The sequence below is a fragment of the Grammomys surdaster genome, unplaced genomic scaffold (genome assembly GCF_004785775.1).
Source record: "Grammomys surdaster isolate TR1022 unplaced genomic scaffold, NIH_TR_1.0 278, whole genome shotgun sequence".
In the NCBI taxonomy this organism is placed as follows: domain Eukaryota; kingdom Metazoa; phylum Chordata; class Mammalia; order Rodentia; family Muridae; genus Grammomys; species Grammomys surdaster.
The window spans coordinates 4,645,732-4,666,918 of NW_021604719.1; the positions used below are offsets into that span (position 1 = coordinate 4,645,732).

At 40.8% G+C, this 21,187-nt stretch overlaps 1 protein-coding gene and 1 non-coding gene across 3 annotated transcripts in view; one reads left to right on the forward strand and one right to left on the reverse strand.

Annotated features, from left to right (window-relative positions):
- Commd10 (COMM domain containing 10) overlaps window positions 1-21,187 on the forward strand; it is a 127,717-nt gene that overhangs the window by 13,702 nt on the left and 92,828 nt on the right. For both annotated transcript variants that reach the window (XM_028777205.1, XM_028777206.1), the window contains exon 5: window positions 16,889-16,999. In XM_028777205.1, the coding sequence (XP_028633038.1) occupies window positions 16,889-16,999 (111 nt within the window). The remainder of the gene's footprint in view (window positions 1-16,888; window positions 17,000-21,187) is intronic.
- Window positions 14,324-14,457, reverse strand: LOC114629238. The gene has a single exon (XR_003712619.1). It is a non-coding gene; the product is annotated as a small nucleolar RNA SNORA17 (small nucleolar RNA).

Sequence of the window (21,187 nt, forward strand, 5' to 3'; positions counted from 1 at the left end):
TTTAAAAAAATCTTTATCTATTTTTATTTTTTTTAAGATTTATTTTTATTTTTAAACTTTATGTACATGTGTGTGTACACATGAGTATGCATGAGTGTGTGTGTGTGTCTGTGTGTGTTTGTATGTATGGGCCTGTGCTCTTGAGTGTTGAAGCCAGAAGGGGCCAGAAGAGGGTGTCAGGTGTCCTGGAGGATAGATGCTTTGAGTAGTTTGATGTGGATATTGGAAACCTTCCTCATGTCCTCTGGAAAAGCAACAAGTGCTCTCAACTAAAGAGTCAGCCTCCAGCCCAGCTCCACCCATTTTAAAAACTGGATTGCTTTTTGTAGATCCTTATTTGCATTCTTTTATTTTTCTGAATACTTATCAGATAATATGATGTTTTTCTGTTTTGCACCTTGCTGTTCAAGGACTCTGAGTTTAGCACAATCACAGTTTTTTTTTTTTTTTTTTAAATCTGTGACCTTTGCTTTTGGTTTTATATCCCAAGAACTACCACAAGAGCATTGCAGAAGAGCTTTTCCCCGTAACATTTATTATATCTGGTATTCAAGTATGTAAATGATTTAAAATTAATTTTTGCATATGATGTAAGAGCCCAGTTTGTGTTCTTCTGCATAGCCAGTTTCCAGCACTGTTGATAGGAAGACTGCATTTTCCCATTGTATGTGTTTGGTGTCCTTCTCAAAGATAAGTTGAGAAGTAGTTGAAAGGCATAGTGGGAAAACAGCTTTTTATGTCCTTATTATTTGGATCTGGAAAGTTGGCAAGAGTACTGAGAAACTGTCCTAATCGTCTTTTCCAGCGCTTTACTGCAAGGAGTTTTCAGTTCTGTCTCCTCACTTTTCAAAAGCACTGTCTTAATCTCTCAGAGACGGACGGACGTTACTGCCGCACATCGGCTTTCTGTTCTTACCTCTTATCAGAGCTGTCTGTCAGCAGAGCTTTCAAACATCGTCCTAATGCTATGTGATCATAACACTATGGTTCAAACCACAGAAAATGAGCATCATTTTAACTTTTATTCATTAAATTTTTATTTAGAATCTTTTAATATATTCAAACCATAGTAAAAGTAAAAACTGTTGTGTCAAATGGTTTTGCCAATAATAACTTTGTTTCTGAAACTTCTTTTTGAGGCACTGTTCTTAAATTGTGTTTCTGTATTTTTTTTATAAAATACCTTTAAAAAGTAAGGTAATGGAAAACGTCTGGAAGGCCATCATTAGCCCTCCTAAGGTAGCTTGTGCATTGATCTCTCTTCTTAAGAGGGTTTATGTATTGGGGAGTTTTTAAGTATAACTCTTGTTTGTTTTGAATGTTCACAATGTACTCAATGTGATATTTTTTTTTTGTTCAAGCACAGCTTCCTAGTCTTCATTTCACCATTTGCATACAGATTTCTTAAAAATATATAGCCATTGTGTTGTATGATGAAATCTTACTGTCTTTATAGAGGTTTTACCTGCATTTAAAAATAGATAGTCAAGGTTTTCTAAGATAGTAATATTTCTAAACACTAAAATAATTCCCTTTAAGCCATTACAAGATTTATTATATTAACTATAACAGTCAATTGTTTATTTCATTGTTGAATACCTGTTTTGTTTAGGATTTTTTATTTATTCATTGAGAATTATATACATATATAGTGCATTTTGATCTTAGCTACCCTCTTTCCACCCTCTTAGTCCAACATGGCCTCCTTTCAACTTCATATTCTTCAATTAAAAGAAAGAAAAACCCCACTGAGTCCAATTAATTCCACCTTTGTGGGTATGGGGCCATGCATATAGAGAACCTTTCTAATAGCTGTATCCCTGTACCAGCCAACAGCTACAAATGGCTCCTCAGCTATGGGGCCTTGAGACCCCGTTCCTCAGCCATGCTGCAGCTTTGCTGCCTTGCTCTTCTGTAGGCCTTGTGCAGGTGACTGCAGCATCAACATTTCATGGCACTCCTTGCTGTCCTCTGGCTCTTAGCTCACCTCTGTGATGGTCCCTGAGCCTTGGGCTGGAGGAATTGATATAGATGTTCCATTTATGGATGAGCATGCAGTCTTACTTTAGCATTTTGCCCAGTTATGAGTCTACTATACTGACCTCTGCCCACTGCTTCTCTGGCCAAGGTTAAGAGCAGCACCACAAATCTATGGTTATAAACATAATTTTTCAGAAGAAGCTTTAACATCATTGTTTAGCAAAAATAGCAATAGGTTCCCCTCTGAGGCCCATGGTCTCTGCAGTCATGAGTTTAGGCATGAAATCTCTCCTATGGAGCAGACCTCAGATCCAATCAGAAAGCAGTTCGATAGCCTTGTAACAGGCGTGCTACTAGTGTGCCAGTGGGCATTGCACTTGAGTACTGTAGCAGCTAGGGGTCAAAGCTGGGTAAGACCACTGATGTCTTTTCTCTTCCAGTGGCCTGCACAGCACCTTCAGGTACTGGGAAAGCTAGCCAGCAGAGAGAAAGTTTCCCAGTTAGTTAGAGATCAATCTCTCAATGTCCTGAAAGCAAAGTGTGTGGAGTCTTCGTTTGGCATCACAGTCTTACAATCCAGTTATGGTGGTGCGTAGCCAAGAGCAATAGCAATAGCTTGTGTTGTTTGAGGCCTCCCTGATCAGCAAGTCATAGTGAGGGAGCCTATGTTTGGCACTGAGAGTTTTGTTTAATAACATGTAACTCCTGGAAGAGTATCCTCCACTAATGCAGATACTTTTCCTCTTTATTGAGTGTAAGAAATTAGAATTTGCTTTCCTCCTGTTGGGTTGCCTTGCCCAGCCTTGATATGAGGCTATGTGCCTAGTCCTATTGTGACTTATTATGCCATATTTGGTTGTTATCCCTGGGAGGCCTGCTCTTTTTTGAAGGGAAACAGCAGAGGAGCTGACTGAGGGAGAGCAGAGTTGTTGGGGAGGAACTGGGAAGAGTGGAAGGAGAGGAAACTGTGATCAGGATGTAATATAAGAGAGAAAAATAAATTAGAACTTGACATTTTATAATTTATATTTTATCATATTATTAACTTGTTTAGTATTTTTATTGCATTTCTTTTGTCATTCTAAGAATAGATGAATAGTTTTATGATAAAGAGGATGGCATATATTTCAGCATCTAAGTCTTTAAACACACAGTGTCACTATAATTGTACATGATTCTGGTCTTTCAGGATTTAAATACCTCTTAGCATTATTGTCTTTATTCATGAGAAAGGTACTTTTATAATCATATACACAGCTAACTCAGATTTCTGCCTCTGTTACTTAAGTAATTGACATGCAATTAAATAAAAGGCATAATTTTTCTAGGTGTTTGAATTCATTGAGAATGATGTTCTGAGATACTCTGTATATATTTTAAGCTTCTTTTTACAGAAATACAACTTTCTTGCAGTAAAATTGAGGGATTTGAAGTGTTGAACTGGTGAGTTTCAGTACCTCTGTGTACTCAGGCAGCCATCTGTATAACATGTATCATGTGTTCATCATCCAGGTGTCTAGGTTATCTCAGTCTCTCCACCCTCATCCTCTCTATGTTTTTAAGACAGAATCTGTGACTGGCCTGGAACTAGCTGTGTAGACCAAGCTGGCTTGAACTCACAGGGATCTACCTACCTCTGCCTCCTGAGTGCTGAGACTGAAGATGTAGACCACCACAGTGTCCTCTTCCTTGGTTATATTGCCATAACTTAGTTTTGTGTGCTGTTCGAGCTAATATAAACAGACTTGTATAACATGTATTGACCTAATGACAGCAAGCACTTTCTTAGATTGTGTGGTATTGCTATAGGTGTCAGATGTTCTTTTATTGGTAAGTAACAGTCCACTGGTTGAAAGTCACAGTTTGTCTCTATTTGCAGATGTTGGGTCAGTCACAGTTCTGTGTCATTAAGAGTAACACTGCTGTGAACGTTTGTGGACAAGTTTTTAAGAAGTGTCTTTATTCTTTGATAACTTTATACACAACATATTTTGATCATATTTCTCAACCCACTCTTCCCTCTAACTCCTCCCAGATCGTAATTTTGTGTCCTGTTTTTGCTTTTGTTGTTTTGACTACCCATTGAGTCCAGTTTGTCCTGCCCATGTACTTATAAGTGTGGGACTATTCACTGGAGCCTGGCTAACCTACAGGGGGCCACACTCTTGAAGAAAAGTGATTCTCCTCGAAGCCTCATGTGTCCATAACTCCTTAGTTAAGGGTGGGGAGTTGTGAATCTCTTCCTACTCTACCATAATTCTGACTGGCTTGATCTTGTGCAGGTCTTGTCCAGGCAACTGCTGTGAGTTCATGAGTGACAAAGTTCCATTATAGCTACAGGACACTGTTTTGCTCCAGTCCTGATGTCTTTCTGCCTCCTCCTCCAGGATGTTCTGAGCCTTGGCAGTAGGGTGGGGTTGTGTGATATAGATGTCACATTTGTGGCTCCTGAGTGCTGGAGTTGAAGGCTGTCTGTAAGGATTTTAATGTAACATGAACTACTTCTCAGCCTTTATTAGCTCAGAATACCAAGTAAACAGGTAAACTCTAAAGTAACATGGTACAAAAACAGCTAAGCATCAATAGAAGGTTCTTCTAGTTATGAGGTCTACGATAAATGTCGCCTTTAAACATAGATCTGATGATGGTAAAGGAGCCAGCCATATGGATGCCCAGTCCTGTAGAAGAGCCTCTCAGGCAGAGATCAGAGGGATTCATAGTGAGACAGGTGGGAGGTATCAAGCAATGAAAGGCTGAGGGAGGCTACAGGTCACATAGGCAACTGTAAGAAATGAATTCCATCATAAGAAGCACAGAAGACATTCATGGATTTCTGACAGAAAAGATCTTTTTGTACCACGCTACTTTTATATTTTACCTATTTACTTTTTAAATTGTCTGCTTCTGTCCTATAATATAAACTCAAAAAGGACAGAACACTTTGTCTGCTTTGCTCATTGCTGTAGTTTCACTGTTGTAGTGGTCTCTGGAAGATAGCAGATTCTCAAAGAATAGTTAAGTGAACAATACCTTTGAGTTACCAATTGTGCTATTTTAAAATTCAGCCTGTGTGCTTTTCTTATAGAGAATATTTCTACTTATTGGCGAGAAAAGAACAGTTCAGTGAAGAGGTGTGAATTGTATTTTTTGTTTCCTAGTGTTTTTCCACCTTAATTTTTCTTGTATTTTATAAACTCTGTGTATGTGTGTATTTTGTGTGTGTGCATTGTGGTGTGTGTGTTTCAATTATGTTATGGCTCTTGAATCTTGTTAGAATCCTAAATTCTGGATATTTAAAAATTTCCCTTTAAAAGTGAGAGTATAGGAAGATTTCCTTTAGCTTGAGAGAGATGGAAATTTTTCTAGGGAACAAAAAGGTGATGGATTTTGCTGTTGATACAGCAGTCAATTTAAAGGGTTTTAATTTAAGAGACCTTTAATCAGTCTTATGTGGAGATGTATTCTCTTCTAAGTAATTTGCTGGGACCAGAACCATTAACAAATTGAATAAAGATTTTGCTAATGTCAAAGAACTGTGCTATTAGCAAGATTACCCTGATGATGTCATTGGGCTCCAAGATGTGCGCTTGCTAAATACAGCTGTTGTTTTTTCAGCATTGCCAAATTGAGATCATTAGTTGAATGACATTTCACTGTCCTCAAACTTGTACTATTTATATATTTTTGACACAGAGCTGTAGCAATGTGAAAGTCATTGATGTGTCTTACCAATGTCTTAAATTTGAGTTTGGAGAGAAGTCTCATTATAGGTACTTTGGATCAGTTTGTAGGTCAGTAAGTATACATGTTTTTGTTACCTTGAAAGTGAGACCATGCTGACTCCTATGTCTAAGTGTGAGGATATAGTTAGGGCACACCCCTAAGATGTAATGTTTATAATAAACATTTCGACCTCTTAAGACTTGATTTAGTAACATGAAAAGCAGAGGGCTGAAAGTAGGTCACTGGTTCATTTGCTTTACGTTTGGACTTTTGCAGAAGGCAGCATGTTCTGCTGACCTCTGGAGACTGCTCAGTGAGTTTTCTTCCCAGAGATCTGCACTGTATATTCTATGGGGGGAGACAGTCACTTAGGAAGGTTTCCTGAGTTCAAGGGAGGCATGGGCTGTATTAGTGTGTCCTGGACAAATCTGGGCAACATATAGCAAGACTTTTAAAAACAACCAAGCAACCAAGCAACCAAGCAACTAAGCAACCAAGCAACCAAGCAACCAAGCAACCAAGCAACCAAGCAACCAAGCAACCAAGCAAGCAAGCAAGCAAGCAAGCAAGCAACCAACCAACCAACCAACCAACCAAATAAGAAAGAGGCTTTTAAGAATGAAGTTCAGGAACATTCTCAGTTTTCTCTTTCAAGTGAATTTGCATTTTTAAAAGCTGGAACCTTCCACGAGTGGTGTCCTGTGCAAAGTGCCTGGTTTCTCTTCCCTCACACTAGTCTCTGTAACTACTACAAATCCTTTGTTGTCTGCTTGGATTGAAGCCACACACCTTTCCTTACCAAGCTTCTTACTCTTGTCTCACTAGAGACCTGGATGAGAGTAGCGAGCACTAACTGTGCCCAGCCTGAGGGTTACCCTGTCTTCAGATCTCCCCCACCAAACAGATAAGTTCACTGCCTTTAAACCCAGCCTCACTCAGGTTCTCAGGGCAGGGCAGGTTGCAGCTAGGTTCTCTGTTAGAACATCACACAAATGCCAGTCCCGGATGGAGCCCTTGTTCTCCCTGGACTCTCAGAAACCAGGCCTCCACTGTACGTATTCTTGTCTTCCAAGTTCCTTTGAGACTTTTTTTAGTCCAACATTGTCTTGTTTCTGCTGCTCCACTGCCTGAGAGCCTCCTGCCTATACACTCCACCTCCCGTCTCATGGGTCGTTACCTCCCGTTTCACTGTAGGAGTGCTGGAATTACAGGCTTTTTACATGGCTGCTGGAGGCGGAGCTCAGGTCTTCAGACTTGTGTGGTCTCAGATTGCTTTCTGGGCTACATGCTTTAAAATTATGCTTTTGTCCACCATTTCTAACCTTCTTTATTTTACTGTTATCACTCAGTACCACACAATATTGCTTACTTATTAATCATTAATGAATCTTTTATCTACTTGAATGTTAACTCCAGAAAATTAGGTATTTTCGTTTTTTCTTTTCAATGTTAAACTGCAAGCCTGCACTAGTACCTAGGGCACAGTATGCCATTATTGAGTGCTAGTTGAGTAAGGTCTTAGAACAGTTACACCGCTGAGATAATGTCAGTGTTAGAGCATCCAGCATGGGTGAGTGGTCCTGAACAGCTCATCATCAGCCAGGGAGTATGTGCACATCCACACATCTGTAGCATCTGTAACTATATCTTTGAACAATATCGTTAAAGGAGTCTGAGCTGTTAGGCATGGTCAGGGCATTTGTGATAGGCCTGTGGTTTTAACCTTACTCTACAATGGCTCATATTTCATTGACTCTGGGGTGAATGTCAGTGTTATAATGAGTGCTCGTTCTCTGTCTCTGTCTCTGTCTCTATCTCTGACTCTGTCTCTCCCTTCTCCATTTACTTGGTGGATAGCTGCCACCTTCATCACCTAATGTCTTTTTCACTGTGTTGAAAAGAGGTGGCGATTTCACTGTGTGAGGCTATTTGCACAGATGGCTCCTGACTTATTCACTGACATTTGATTTCCATATGCTTGCCATCAGCACTGCTACAGTTCTTACAGTGTGCAGGATGCAGCATTCCGTTACCATCTGACTAGCTGGCGTTTGGAAATGTGACCTCCTGTGCTTCTTGGAGTTGGAAGTGTGGAGAGCATCACCAGCTTTATACAACAGCTATGGCTGAGTCATCATTTCTGCGGCAATTTAAAAATGGACAGAAAACTAAGGTGGAAATGCCACTTAATAGACATTTTCATAAGTATTAAACTAATACTCTTTACTCAGAAGTAGGAATCATCACTTTTCCGGTAGGACCAGGTTTTCTCTCAAATTGTAGGCTTGTTGTTTAAAACAACAAATTAAAATTCATACACACGTAGATAATTTTTATAGTTTTCTGCTGTCAATTTGACATGAACTAAATGTCACCTTGGAGGAGGAACTTCAGTCAAAGCATTGCCTCCGTCAGGTTGGCTTATGACATGAATGTGGGAGCATTTCCTTAGTTGCTCCTTGAGATAGGAGGGCTCAGCTCACTGTGGGTAATGCTGTCCCTGGGCAGGGCAGAGGGAGCAAGTCAGTAAGCAGTGTTCTTCCATGCTCTCTGCTTCAAGTTCCTGCCTTAATCTCTTACCTTGCCTTCCCCTGAGGAGAGACTGTAACCTCTATAAGTTGCTTTTGGTCATAGTGTTTATCACAGCAACAGAAACCTAACTAGAACAATAGTATTTAAGAAAAAACACACAAAATGCTGGCCAATACAGTTTGTCTAATGCCATGGTGTTGGGTTGTTTATTTGGTTTGGTTTGGTTCTGAGGGCAATGAGAATGAAACTTACTTCCTTTATTTATTTTTTTTTAGCTTTACACACCCTTGTAATTAGGAACCTATCATATACAAAGTGGAGAATGACTTGTATTCCTTGAATTAAATTACTTGATAATGTAGCAATCATTACTTATATTCTGACAGCAGAATGTAAAATCAACTCTGGCTTTAAATAAGAGGTTCTAAAACAAACTGATAGAGCATATTTGAAAATAAACAGCTATGTGATTTTATAAAAACAAAAGAAGCAGGTGTATGGAGAAGAGAAATGAGTGATACACTAGAAATGAGAGTCTGTACTTACATACTGAAGGAGTCAGACGGGGTTTGCTTGTGTCTGTCGTGGGCCTCAGAGGATGTGGTCTTAGTGGCAGTAAGAGAAAGCAAGTCATGGAAAGCCAACTCCAGAACTGCATCATGGAACCAAATCCATAGGAAGGGACACAATTTCCACCTAAACTACTTTTCAAGAGAGAACAGAGGTTTATTATACTTTTGAACAAATGGGAAAGACCTACCCTGAAATCAGCTAGGCAGACATGGAAGCAAATTAAATGTCTGTAAGTTCTTAGGCTTAGAAAAGAGCCTTAAAAGAATTATTGTAAAAGTAATTGACTGGGCTGGAGAGATGGCTCGGTGGTTAAGAATACTGGCTGCTCTTCCAGAGGTCCTGGGTTTGATTGTCAGCACCTGCATGGCAGCTCACAACTGTCTGTAACTCCAGTTCCAGAGTTTGTCTGTTTGTTTGTTTCTCCTCCTCCTCCTCCTCCTCTTCTTCCTCTTCCTCCTCCTCCTCCTCTTCATCTTCTTTTTTTTTTTTTTTTTTGGTTTTTCCAGACAAGATTTCTCTGTGTAGCCCTGACTGTCCTAGAACTCACTCTGTAGACCAGGCTGGTCTCGAACTCAGAAATACACCTGCTTTTGCCTCCCAAGTGCTGGGATTAAAGGCGTGCACCAGCACTGCCTGGCCTTCCAGAGTTTCTGACACCCTCACATAGACAACAATGCACGTGAAATAAAAATTTAAAAAAAAAAAAAAGGAATTGTGACCTGAAAGGGAGGACCGGAGGACAGTATTTATTGTTAATATCCCATTTGTCAGCTGCATTGCCAGTGCTTTTACACATAGCTTTTTGCCCACAAATGCTCAGGTCAGTGGTTGAATCAGGTTTCCTCAGTTTTCACCCAAAGTGAAAAAAACTGATGGTTGGAATTAGGTGAGCTGTCCAGCAGCAGGGAAGTAGGAAGAACGGTCATGGAGTTGAAGTACAGATCTGACTGACTGATGAGGAAAATGCCAGCTTCTTGAGATGACTGAAGAGGTTGTACCTGCACTCCAGCACTGTACGTGTGTGCCTCCATTTCTGAAGATATCACCTGACCATTAAGCTGAAGTGATTTTCCCCAAACATGCATAAAGAAGCGCTCTGTGTAGTCTTAGCTCTTTGTCCAGTTTCCTCTGAAAACTCCCACTCTTGTCAGTAGAGGTCAAATGTTCCTCATCTCAAATGCTTGCTCCCAGCAGCGTTCAGACTTTATGGTTGTTCAGATCTTGGGATATTTACTGCATGTTCCCAGCTGTGCATCTGCAATTTGAAATGCCCCAAATCCCAGGTCCTCTACATGGCGCATTACTACTGAGAAGTTATCCGATTTGAACCATTTTTGGTGTCTGGATTTCTGGATCAGGAACGTTCAAACTGTGTACCTTATGTACTTTTTCCTTTTTCAAGCAATTTCTTTTTCCTCTTGAAAAAAGTAGTAGATATTTCTTTTTAAACCTAGATACAGGAAAATTCTAATTTCTGCCGTGTATCACCATCTTTGCCCTCATTGAACAGAGTATTAGGAGATCAGCAGCCTCACTGACAGCGTGAAGGGTGTGCTCTCTTTTGTAATTATGTCAGTGTCCCATGTATGAGCAATATGCCTTTCTTGTAAGTGACCTTAAGGTACATTCTTTGACTTGAAGTTTGAATTGTCTGATATTAATATAGCCCATGCAGCCTTCTTTTATATGCTGGTTGTGTGGCATGACTTTTCTCTCATCCAAACATTTTAATAACTTCTATTTTTAGACACAAACCTGTTAAAATTTAGCTGCTTGTCTATTTACTTTGTATGTTTAGCTGCTAACTTATTTGTATGTGCTTGAGTGTGTGTGTGTGAGAGAGAGAGAGAGAGAGAGAGAGAGACTCTTTACTGTATGTTTTGAGAGAAGGCCTTTCACTGAGCCCATAGCTCATTGGTTGGCTAGACTGACTGTCCAGTGAGCTCTTGGGACCTGCCCACCCCTTTCTATGCCCTGCATTTGATATGGGTGCTGGGGCTCTGATTGCCATGCTTGTATGGCAAGTGCTTTACTGACTGAGCCATCTCTCCAGCCATATTTATTAGTTTTTAGCTTTATAGAGTTAATATAATAGTCATTTTGTTAATGTGGACCATGTTCAGAATTGTTTTATAGAGTAATTATAAGTTAATATTTGATTGAAAATTTGACATGGACATAGGAGACAAAAGAAAATAATTAATCAACTAACTAGTAACATTTTTGAGTAAGAAACAATATTTTTAGATGTTTAAGAGGTAATGTATTCACAGTTCTGGAATGAGTTAAAAAACATTTAAAATATTAGTGGTTTATTTAAATTTATTTTGCTAACATTTAAATCCAGACCCTGATAGGATAGTTTTTTTTGTTTTTTGTTTTTGTTTTTTTTTTTTTGGCAACTTGATACAAACTAGACTCATCTGGGAGGAGAGAACCTCAATTGAGAAAATGTCTTGATCAGATTGCATGTAGGCAAGTCTTTGGGCCGTTTCTTGATTAATGATTTATGTGGTATCAATCCTGGGCTGGTGTTCCTAAGTTAAATGAGAATATTAGGTGAACAGGCCATGAGGAGCAAACCAATAAACAGCAGTCCTCCAGAACCCCTGCTTAGTTCCTGCCTCCAGGTTCCTGCCCGGAGCTCCTGCCTAACTACCCTAGATGATAGACTATGACCTATAAGCTAAATAAAAAGCTTATAGGTCACCCCCACCACCACCCAAGGGAGTTGTCTGTGGTCATAGTGTCTTCACCACAACACAGGAAGCAAACTAATGTAGACCCTAAGTTTTAAATTTGAGTATAAATAGCACAACAAAATTCCTGAGTATTTTAATATACAAATGTAGAGTATACACAGGACAGTTTTATTTCGAACAGAGGTAATATAGCTTAGCTAACTTTACACTAAATTTTGTTGTGTTGCATGTAATTAAAATATTGATGACAGCTGTATTTGCTTCTTGTTATGGGTCTCAGAGGACTGATTAGTGAACCATGAGACTTTCACCTTAGCAGAGAGAACGGCTCTTGTTCATACTTGTATCACCAGTGCTCTTTTTAGACCCAGCAAATAACATGTTCCAAGCATTGTAAAAGGTTACATCTTTTAGTTTTTCTTTTTAGTCATGCGTGTGTTTGATATAAATATAAATATAAATATAAATATAAATATAAATATAAATATAAATATAAATATAAATATAAATATACAGTTTATTTTGTAGGATAGTCCTTAATTTACAATTTTCTATAGTTTGTTCATGATCTAATTTTGGCTATGAATTTTTTTATTAGTTTAGTATAAAAGTGATCTTGTAGCCATCATGGTACATAAATTTTAAGTTCTTGACAACCATTTCCTACTTTTGGGTCATGTTAATTTTGACCTCTTGGGTTAGATGGTGAAAACTTTCCACATTGACCCCCTCTTCCTCTGACCCTCCCCCAGCCTCCCCCTGCTTTTGTAACACGAAAGCCATGGGAATATACATTCCCACGTTTACATTGATGACTATGTACTACTCAGATACACTTTTACTCATTTTTTTTGAATCTTTTTATTGATTCTTTGTGAATTTCAGATCATGCAACCCAATCCCACTCATCTTTTCTTTCCCTCATACCCACCATACACCCTTACAACCTCTTTCCAACACAGAAAACAAATCTGGTTGTGGAAGGTGTAGTGTGTCACAGTGCGTCCCACAGAATTCTCTTTTGTCCACACTTCCTTGCTTGTAAGTGTCTGCTTGCATTGGTCTGGTATGAGGCCCCCTACTTCTGCTACTGTATTAATACTGGCACTTCACTGGAACTCCTTTTTGGATATTCTGTTGTTACCCTGTGTCATGGAGATCCTGTAGTTTTGGATCTATAGGACCCACCCCTTTGTGCACTCCGGCAGTTCATTGATGGGGTAGATGTTGGAGTAGGTCAATTCAAAGCTCTGGATCTGGGCCTGAGTGCTGTCTTTCCAGCTCTCATGCCCCCTCGGGGCTGGCTCACCAGCAACCAGGGCCAGTTCTCCAAGTAAGGTGCAGGGCTCTCTCTCCTGAGTGTTGCAGCTGGTGAGGGACATGGCCAGTTCTCTGGCTTATGACCCCAGGGCCAGCTCTCCAGTCTGCCATCGATGGTGAGGGATGTGAGAGTGGAGTAGGTTTCCCTCATCAGCACCACTACCCAGCAGACAAGAGGCAGGTCTAAGTCTTCTGTGCTCATGTTCTCAGGCTTGCTCACCTGCAACCACCACCCCTAGTGCCAGCTCTACTGTGCTGCCCTGGCAAGGTGCTGGGACCACTCTCCTGAGTGCTGCAGCAGGTGAGGCTCAGGGCCAGCTCTACTGTGCTGCCTAGGTGAGGTACAGGGCCTACTCTCCTGTTCCTGACTTCAGGGGCTGCTGTAGGTGGCGTGGTGGTGGTGGTGCGGGATCTCTCCCTTGCCCATGTCACCATACAGCAGACAGCATACAGCATACAGTGGTGAGGCCAGCTCTCCCATACTCATGCCTTCAGAGATGGCTTGCCTGTGTACCCACCACCAGGGTCTGCTCTACTGTGCTTGCTTAACCAAGTTGCAGGGCTCACTTTCCCTAGTGTTGCAGCTAGTAAAGGGCAGGACCAGCTCTCCTGCTTTCATGACCCCAGGGCCAGGTTTCACGTCTTCTGCAGGCAGTGAGGGACAGAGGAAGAGGAAGAGGAGGAAGAAAAAGAGGAAGAAGAGGATGATGAAGAGGATATCTTTCCCTCATCCATGCCACTGCACGGGAGACAAGTGGTAGGGCCAACTCTCCCACACTCACATCCTCAAGTCTGGCTTACCCTCAGCTTCTGTAATGGGGAGAGCCCCCTTTCTGCAGCTGGCCTGCCGAAGGGCAGGGTCAGTTCTCCTGTTCTCATTCCTCTAGGGCAAGCTCTGCCCAGGCAAGAGGTGGGGCCAGTTCTTCACAGACCTCAGATATGTCCCCAGGTGATAGCCCAGACCAGAGATGTTTGCCTGGCCTTTGGTGGTAAGAGACCCCTTCTGCTGCAGGGCCATGGACCCAGATGTAGCCGCGGGTAGCAGCATAGGCCAGGACCCCACCATGGTCTCAGGTGGGATCTCCTGCTACTTACCTCAGGGTGTTTCTCACTACCCTCTAGTCTCCACTTCTGCCTCTCTTCATGCTCACATCCTTCTGTTTCTCCTTCTCTATTTCTCCACCGCTAACTTGCTTCTCTTAGTAGTACCAGTGAAGGGTCATCCTCCTGAGGCCTGGAGTACTGGATTGGTGTTCATCTCACGTTTGCTCCCTGTCAGCGTCCCAATGGTGCTGGTCATCTAGGGCTCGCTCCTCACCTGGCCTACCTGGGGGGCCCCTTTTGAGGGTCTTCTGTCTCAGGCTACCTCCCTTCCTGGGCTGACGTCCTAGGTGGGGTTCTTCTAGTCTCTAGCTTGCTTCCCATCCTGGGAACTTGTCTAGACCTGCCTGTTGTTGGACTGGTGGTCATCTCAGGCTCTGTTTTTTTCAGGGGATGTTAAGCTACTAATCATTCATATGTTCATAGAGTCAGGAACACTGAGCATCAACACAGCCTCTCTCTTCTCTGCCACCTACTGACACTCATGTGACAAAGTAGCCACATCTGTAATGTCCCTAGCAACTAGCATAGTGTATTCTGGGACACACAGTTGGAGAAGGAAAATGGAATCTTGCGATGGGGTTAGAGAGAAGGTAGGGACTTGGTTAGAAACAATCTGTGTTAGTTTGTGAAGAGATGGGTAATGAGAGTCTGAACCAGGTTAAGTACTTTGGTGAGTACATGAGAGATACAGAAAAGGTTACATGACTAAAATGCCTTGCACTTACAATTCTTTAAAATATCACCAACACTATAATTTGAATTTTCTGTTTCAATACATGTTAAAGAGGTTCAGGTAAATGGACTTCTGTTTTATATGGGGGAATGGAGATCTTGGAAGACTCTGCCTTAGCCAGGGATGAGGGAGCAGTGCCTTACATGTGAACCAAAGGAGGGTGTTCAAGTTCAACAGCGGTTGCCTTATACCAGCTTTAGGCAGCACCCTGGCATGCATTCAACTCTGGCATAGGTGGTCAGCCCATAAAGTCAAGAAATACAGGTCCATGTGAATACCTAGAAGGACATGATGTGTCGACCTTCTTGTGACTGTTGAAAGCAGTGTTGGGCTCATATTAGACACTGTCCCAGAGACTGTTCCAATGAGTGCTAGTGGCCAGAACGTTAATGTTCCTCAGTAGACACCTTCGAAGTGAGTTCTTACCTGTTAGTGGCTGTGGCATGGCCTCTAACCTCTGAGAGAGCTGGAGAAGCAGCGGTGCACCTCTGCTTTCTCAGCACAGCCTCTCTCATGCCGATGATGCTCTCATTGCATTCTTTCCAGCTTGGCCTGGAGTCACTGCTGTGTCTTTTCAACATGCTTTCAAGTTAAGTGATCAGCATTCTGGTCAGGTAGTAAGGGTTGTGAGGCTGGCATTCAGACCCTGTCCAGCAAAGGTGGTTTGGCTAACTCATCAGGAAGGCTCTGTTGTCAGAGGCTTGTAACTACTGTACTTCACAGAGCTTGATACTTGAGGTTTATAGGGAACTGAATCTAAAACCACATGATCATACTGCCGAGTCTAGTCTCATAAAGCTTTGTTTATGCTGTGTAATGGTTGCAAGGGAGGCTGAACTGCCATCGTCTTTCTCTCCTAATTCTGTCCTACCTGATTAGCTTGTACTCTTGTGTTAGTAGATTTAAAGGAAACAATTAGTTTCTACCATAATTGGGAGCCGTAGTAAGTTAATGTACTTTGGAAAGTATAATAACCTCTCTGGTACCACAGGCTAGCTGATGATCAGCAGTTTCTTGCCTGAATCTCTGCTTATTGACTGTGCCTTATGATGTGAACCACACACTTGGGTATTTTAGTTTTCTTCTCAGTAGGAGAGGAAAAAAAGGAAGGAAAGGAGGGATGAGGGAAAGAAAGCCTTATTTGTGCTCCAGGTAACACGAAGATTTTTGAAAGACAGGAAGTCAATAAAGGATTTTTCAACAAAATATTCTATTTACTAGTTGAAATTTGTATTTTTTTAAATCTAAGTTTCTCAAATGCAAGAGACCCACAGCCAGACATTAGGCGGAACTCATGTAATCCTTGAGAAGAGGGGGCGGTGGAGGGGAGGAGTGTAGGAGCCAGATGAGGCAAGGACCACAGGAAAACCTACAGAGTCAACTAACCTGGGCTCATAAGGGCTCACACAGACTGGACCCATCTCCAGGCAGCCCTCTCTACATGTGTTACAGTGTGCAGCTCGGTCTTCTTGTAGGACTCCTAACAGTGGGAGCAGGGGCTGCCTCTGACTCTGTTGCCTGCTGTTGGAACCTGTTCCTCCGACTGGGTTGCCTCAACTAGCATTAATAGAACAGGAGGTGCCTACTCTTACTGCAACTTGAGATGCCATGGCTGGTTGATATCCATGGGAGTGCGGCCCTTTTCTGAAGAGAAGTAGGAAGAGTTGGGGTAGGGAGTGTAAGAGTGGAGGTAGGGAGAGGGACTAGGAAGATAGTAGGGAGGGGGATCTGTGGTCACGATGTAGAAAATAGTAAATAAGTAAAGTTTCTAAAATGCTATCTTAATAACAAGGTTTTAAAAGCCAGTGGCTCAACTGGATATGGTGGCATGTGTCAGTAAGTGTAGTACTTGGGAGGTGGGGTGGGAAGATCAGGAGTTGAACGCCATCCTGGGCTATATGATGGATTTGGGAAATGTCCTGTGCCCCCCAAGCTTTGCAATTCAACCCACCATCAGCTGCTTTTTGTACTTGATTGCTAGCATTTTTATTGTTTACAGTAGTCTGTTTAGAGACCACTTTCACTGTTGGATTTGACAAGAGGCTGATCTGCTGAGTGTAGAGGGAAGCTTTACAGAGATTTCAGGTTAAAGGACCCTGAAGTTGACTTTCCATTAAGTGTACGGTATTTGTGTTGATTCTTACAGGGTGGAAATAGACTTGAAGTTGACTGTTTTCTTCTTCTGTACCATCTTAATCCAGTCCCCATTTGTCTTTTATAGCTAGAGACAGTGGGATGGCAGCTTAACCTGCAAATGGCTCACTCGGCTCAAGCGAAGCTGCAGTCTCCCCAGGCCCTGTTGCAACTGGAAGTGAGCAAGGAAGACTCCAAGGTAAGACACTGTGCCCTGGGGAAAGGAGGTATCTTGTTTGGTAGGTCTCATGCCTCATTGACAGAGGAGTCCAGATTTAAACCGTAAACCAGCTTATCTTGCAATGTGAAATTTAGTGAAGTCCCTGTGAAGTCACTGTTCTTGATGTCCCCACCCACTCATGCGTGAGTGTGTGTGTTAAGTTGTAAGTTGCATGTGTAAAGGGAAGGGGATGTTTGTTCTCCAGCCAATGCCTGGGACACTTGGATAACCTGAATTATATTTTAGGGAGTCGTGTGTTCATGTGTTTAAATTCATCCTTTTGCAAGATAGATTTTTGAACCAGTTTTACATCATACGGCAGTTTCTCCTTTAGTATCAGTTTCAGAATAACTTGAACATAATTACCAAAGGTGAAGAAGTACCATGGAAGGGTTTCCACTGTGGCTCAGAGAAATACCTTTCTGATACAGTGAGAGCTACCTATCATGGTTTATCCTGTAATTACTCTTTTAAGATAGAAAAGGGTGTGTAAATTTACCCTCGAAATAGATGAGACTTTGTATCATTTTGAGATATTTAGATGGAGCTGGGACTGGGGTGCTGTGGGAGATCTGAGGATGGAGAGGTTACAGTAGCTGAATATGTTCTCCCAGTAGCTGTGCTTATAATGGGATAGAATGTACTTTGATAGCATGAGCACAATTAGTTATTATGTCCTAGGCATTTCTGTCTTTTTCAAGAACTGGGCCAGTGGCCAAGCCAGGTTATATAACCCCAAAAGACTGATGTGATTTAAGTCTTATACATAATAAAGTAGTTTAATGCATTGAACAAAATCATTTTGTTCAATTTGTTTCACACATTTTTTACTGGAAACAATACACACTTATTAGTCAAGCGTCAAACTGAGAAGTATATTGTTAGTGCTGCAACTTAGTGGTGACGTGACTCGGGCATGCAGCTAGTCTCTCCTTGTAGCATGTAGTGTGTATCTTGTAGGGTTTCTCTGACGATTCCATGCCTACTATGTGTAAAGCACTTAGGCCAGTGTGGTAAATTCTCAGTAAGTACTGGCTATTATCATCATCACTATCAGTACAATGTGGGAAGCTAAAATAGCTAATCAATCTGTTCATCAGTCCATTTGCTTCAGGCCAAAGTTTCTTACTAACCTAACTTGCTAATGTAGTTATTGTCATTTTCTTTTTTCTCTTTTCTATGTCATCTCTTTTTATTCTCCCCTGATATACTTTTAATATTTATACTTACTGGGAACCCAAGAGCACAAGGACAGCCTAGAACGTCCTTTTCCCTTTTGACAACCAAGGGAGGCATTCCATTAGTTTAGGACACTGGTCTGGAATACGCTGAGTAAACTGGGGCTCACCATGACTGAACATATGCATACTTAAGTAGCTCTGTGCTGTCAGTTTCTCTATGGTGACTGCATGTTAACTCCAGGTAGCTACAGCAGTGTATGAGATTTTTTTTTAAAATACCAAATCTTAGATATGCTCTAGGCATCAGGGCTTCCATAGTGCTTTACTTTGGGATGCTTAAGGCCTCCCGGCTTTATCACAACACATGCCTTTACGCCTGTGTGTCTGCTTTCTTGTTAGGCAGTGGACACAAAGGACTAAAGCTTCTAGAAAGCTGTCTTTTTTAAAATTCATGTTACCCAGGAAGTTAGTACAGATATGAAAATATAGCTCATTTGTGATACAGGTTCAGGGACATTTACGTTTTTTCCATTTGTTGCTCTTTTGATTTTTTGATCGGATCTTATTGCATATGAGCGTTATTTAGCCTTATAACATGCAGAGCTGGGGCTCCGCTGTCATTCACAGTAGACAGACGGAGAGCAGCACCCACTGTGAGGGGTGCTAGGACCCCATTCTGTGTCCAGACTGAGTCACTTCTTTACATTGTCCCTCCCCATGCTGCTGTGTGGACTTCGACCCAGGTAATATTTCCTAACACACAACGAAATGTAAAACCATTGTCACCCTGGGCAGGGACATGCTGTGTCCAAGTGATGCTGTGCCTCAAGGAACAGTTGACAGCTACACTGTCTTCTCAGCTGATTGCTGAATTCTGCCTGGAGTTATATCTTTTCTTTATATTTCTTGTTATCATGAGTTCATGTTTTAAAATGTCTATTTCATGTGGCTGCTTGGTGTTAATATTTATGTTACTTCTGTTATTAGAGACCACGAACTATATTCTCAGTTTGCTGTGTTCTTAAAAGAGAATTCAGGAATTGGTGGTAGGCTTGAAGTGAAAAGGCAAGGATATGGAGCAGGTCTTGAAAACCAAACTTATTGAAGGAAAGCTGCTATTAATAGAAGTCAGGACTACGTATGGAACTATGAAAAAGATCCACAAAGTATGAAATTATCAAATTATTTAAAATAGTAACATGTAGGTAGGAATGGAATTCTTCTTAAATATGTATTTTATGACATAATTATCTAGGATATGTACATGTTTTGAGATCCTGAGAGGATTAGAGTCAGTGTAAATTAGAGACTATCTGGACAGTGTTTATTTTTGAGCACTGAACTGAAAACACAATGTAGTTTCTAAGGAGCTGGCTTTCCTGGTGAAAACATGGAAAGCTTACAACATGGCACAAACGTGTAGCTTGCAGTCAGTTTCCTTTGTTACCATACTCGATAACACTGTTTGGCTATGTTATCTTTGCCCTGAGAATATTTCTGTCTCAAGGCTTTCCTGTTTTGCTACTAATTTTATCGTGAAAAATGGATGATTGTAGCTTTTGGACAGATCTATAGTCTAGTGATTTTCAGCTAATGTCCTTTGTATCTCTGACTGCATTTTGCAAAGTAAGATGATTTTTCTGGTTCACAGATACTTTAAAATGAGTTTTCTTGTTTTGGTTTGGTTGGTTTGTTTCATTAGGGGGCAGTAGAGCACTTTGCCTGCCGAACCATTTCTGGCATTCACAATATTATTTAACATAACATTCACAGTAGTTGTGGGAAATGCTAAGTGTTTACGTTTCTAATCTGTATATAACAATAGAGTTCTTCTGTTTCCATCAACAGAATTAATGCCGACTAATCAGATATGTATAGAACAAATAAATGAGATCAGCATGAGTCAGCTTTTGTTAATTTGTCTGTGATCATTTGCCAAAATGTAATTCATTAAAAGCCTTCTGCACGGTTGACTTTTCCTGTGCATTCTGTCACTTACATTTATTTCTTTACAAGAAAATGGAATAAAATAATCCCAAAGATAACTGAATGACTCTGTTGGTTAGTAGTTTAAATGACTTCCAGGCTTATTATAGTCTGTTGAGTTAAAAAAAATAATTGTGAAGAATACAATGTCATTAGTAAGAAGTATTGGTAATATTGAATATCGTTAATACTTTGAATATTCTAAAAATACCAAGATACTTAAAATATACACTTAAGTTCCTTACCATCTGTTTGTTACCCAACAGAGTCCTATTTTATTAAAGTAGAAATTAAAATCATGTTTCATTCTTTACCCACAACCAAGATAAAATTACTTTCACAGCAAACTTTAATTTCTCATAGTGCTAAGCTGGACTTTACTTAGAGCACAGAAGGCATTTATGGATAAGTAATTATGATTTTGAATGAATATAGACCATTTCATGCTGCCTCCTGAGACAGACATCTTCATATTTCCAACTGAATGACATATTCTGTTTAGAGAGAAAAAAATGAGCTTTATTCATTACTGTTCATAGTGTTTTCTAACCAAGCAGGGAAGAGAACTCAGGGCATGTACGTGCTAGGCATGGACTCTACCGCTGAGCTACCTCCCACCGCTTTCATTTATTTGCTCTGTCCTAGATGCTAGATATTGCCAGGTTCAGGTATCTACAGGTTCTCTTTCAGTCACAATTGTAAGTTTTTGGATAGATAAAGGGAAGTTCAGAGAGGTTAAGCAATTTTTTCCAGGTCATAAGACTAGTAACCTGAACATTTAGAATTTGAAGCCAGACCATTTTATTTCAGAGCATGGCAGTGCTGTTGGGTGGGTACAGGGCTACTTTCCTACTTAGGGGATTCAGTGATGCATCCTGTAATATACATACGTATTTTTAGATGTTAAATGTTATTTTAAAATGTGAGGTTTTATTGTTTTTTCTTCTTAAGAACTATATTCCAAGTTTCCTGTTTTCTTTTTATGTGATTTAGTTCAGGG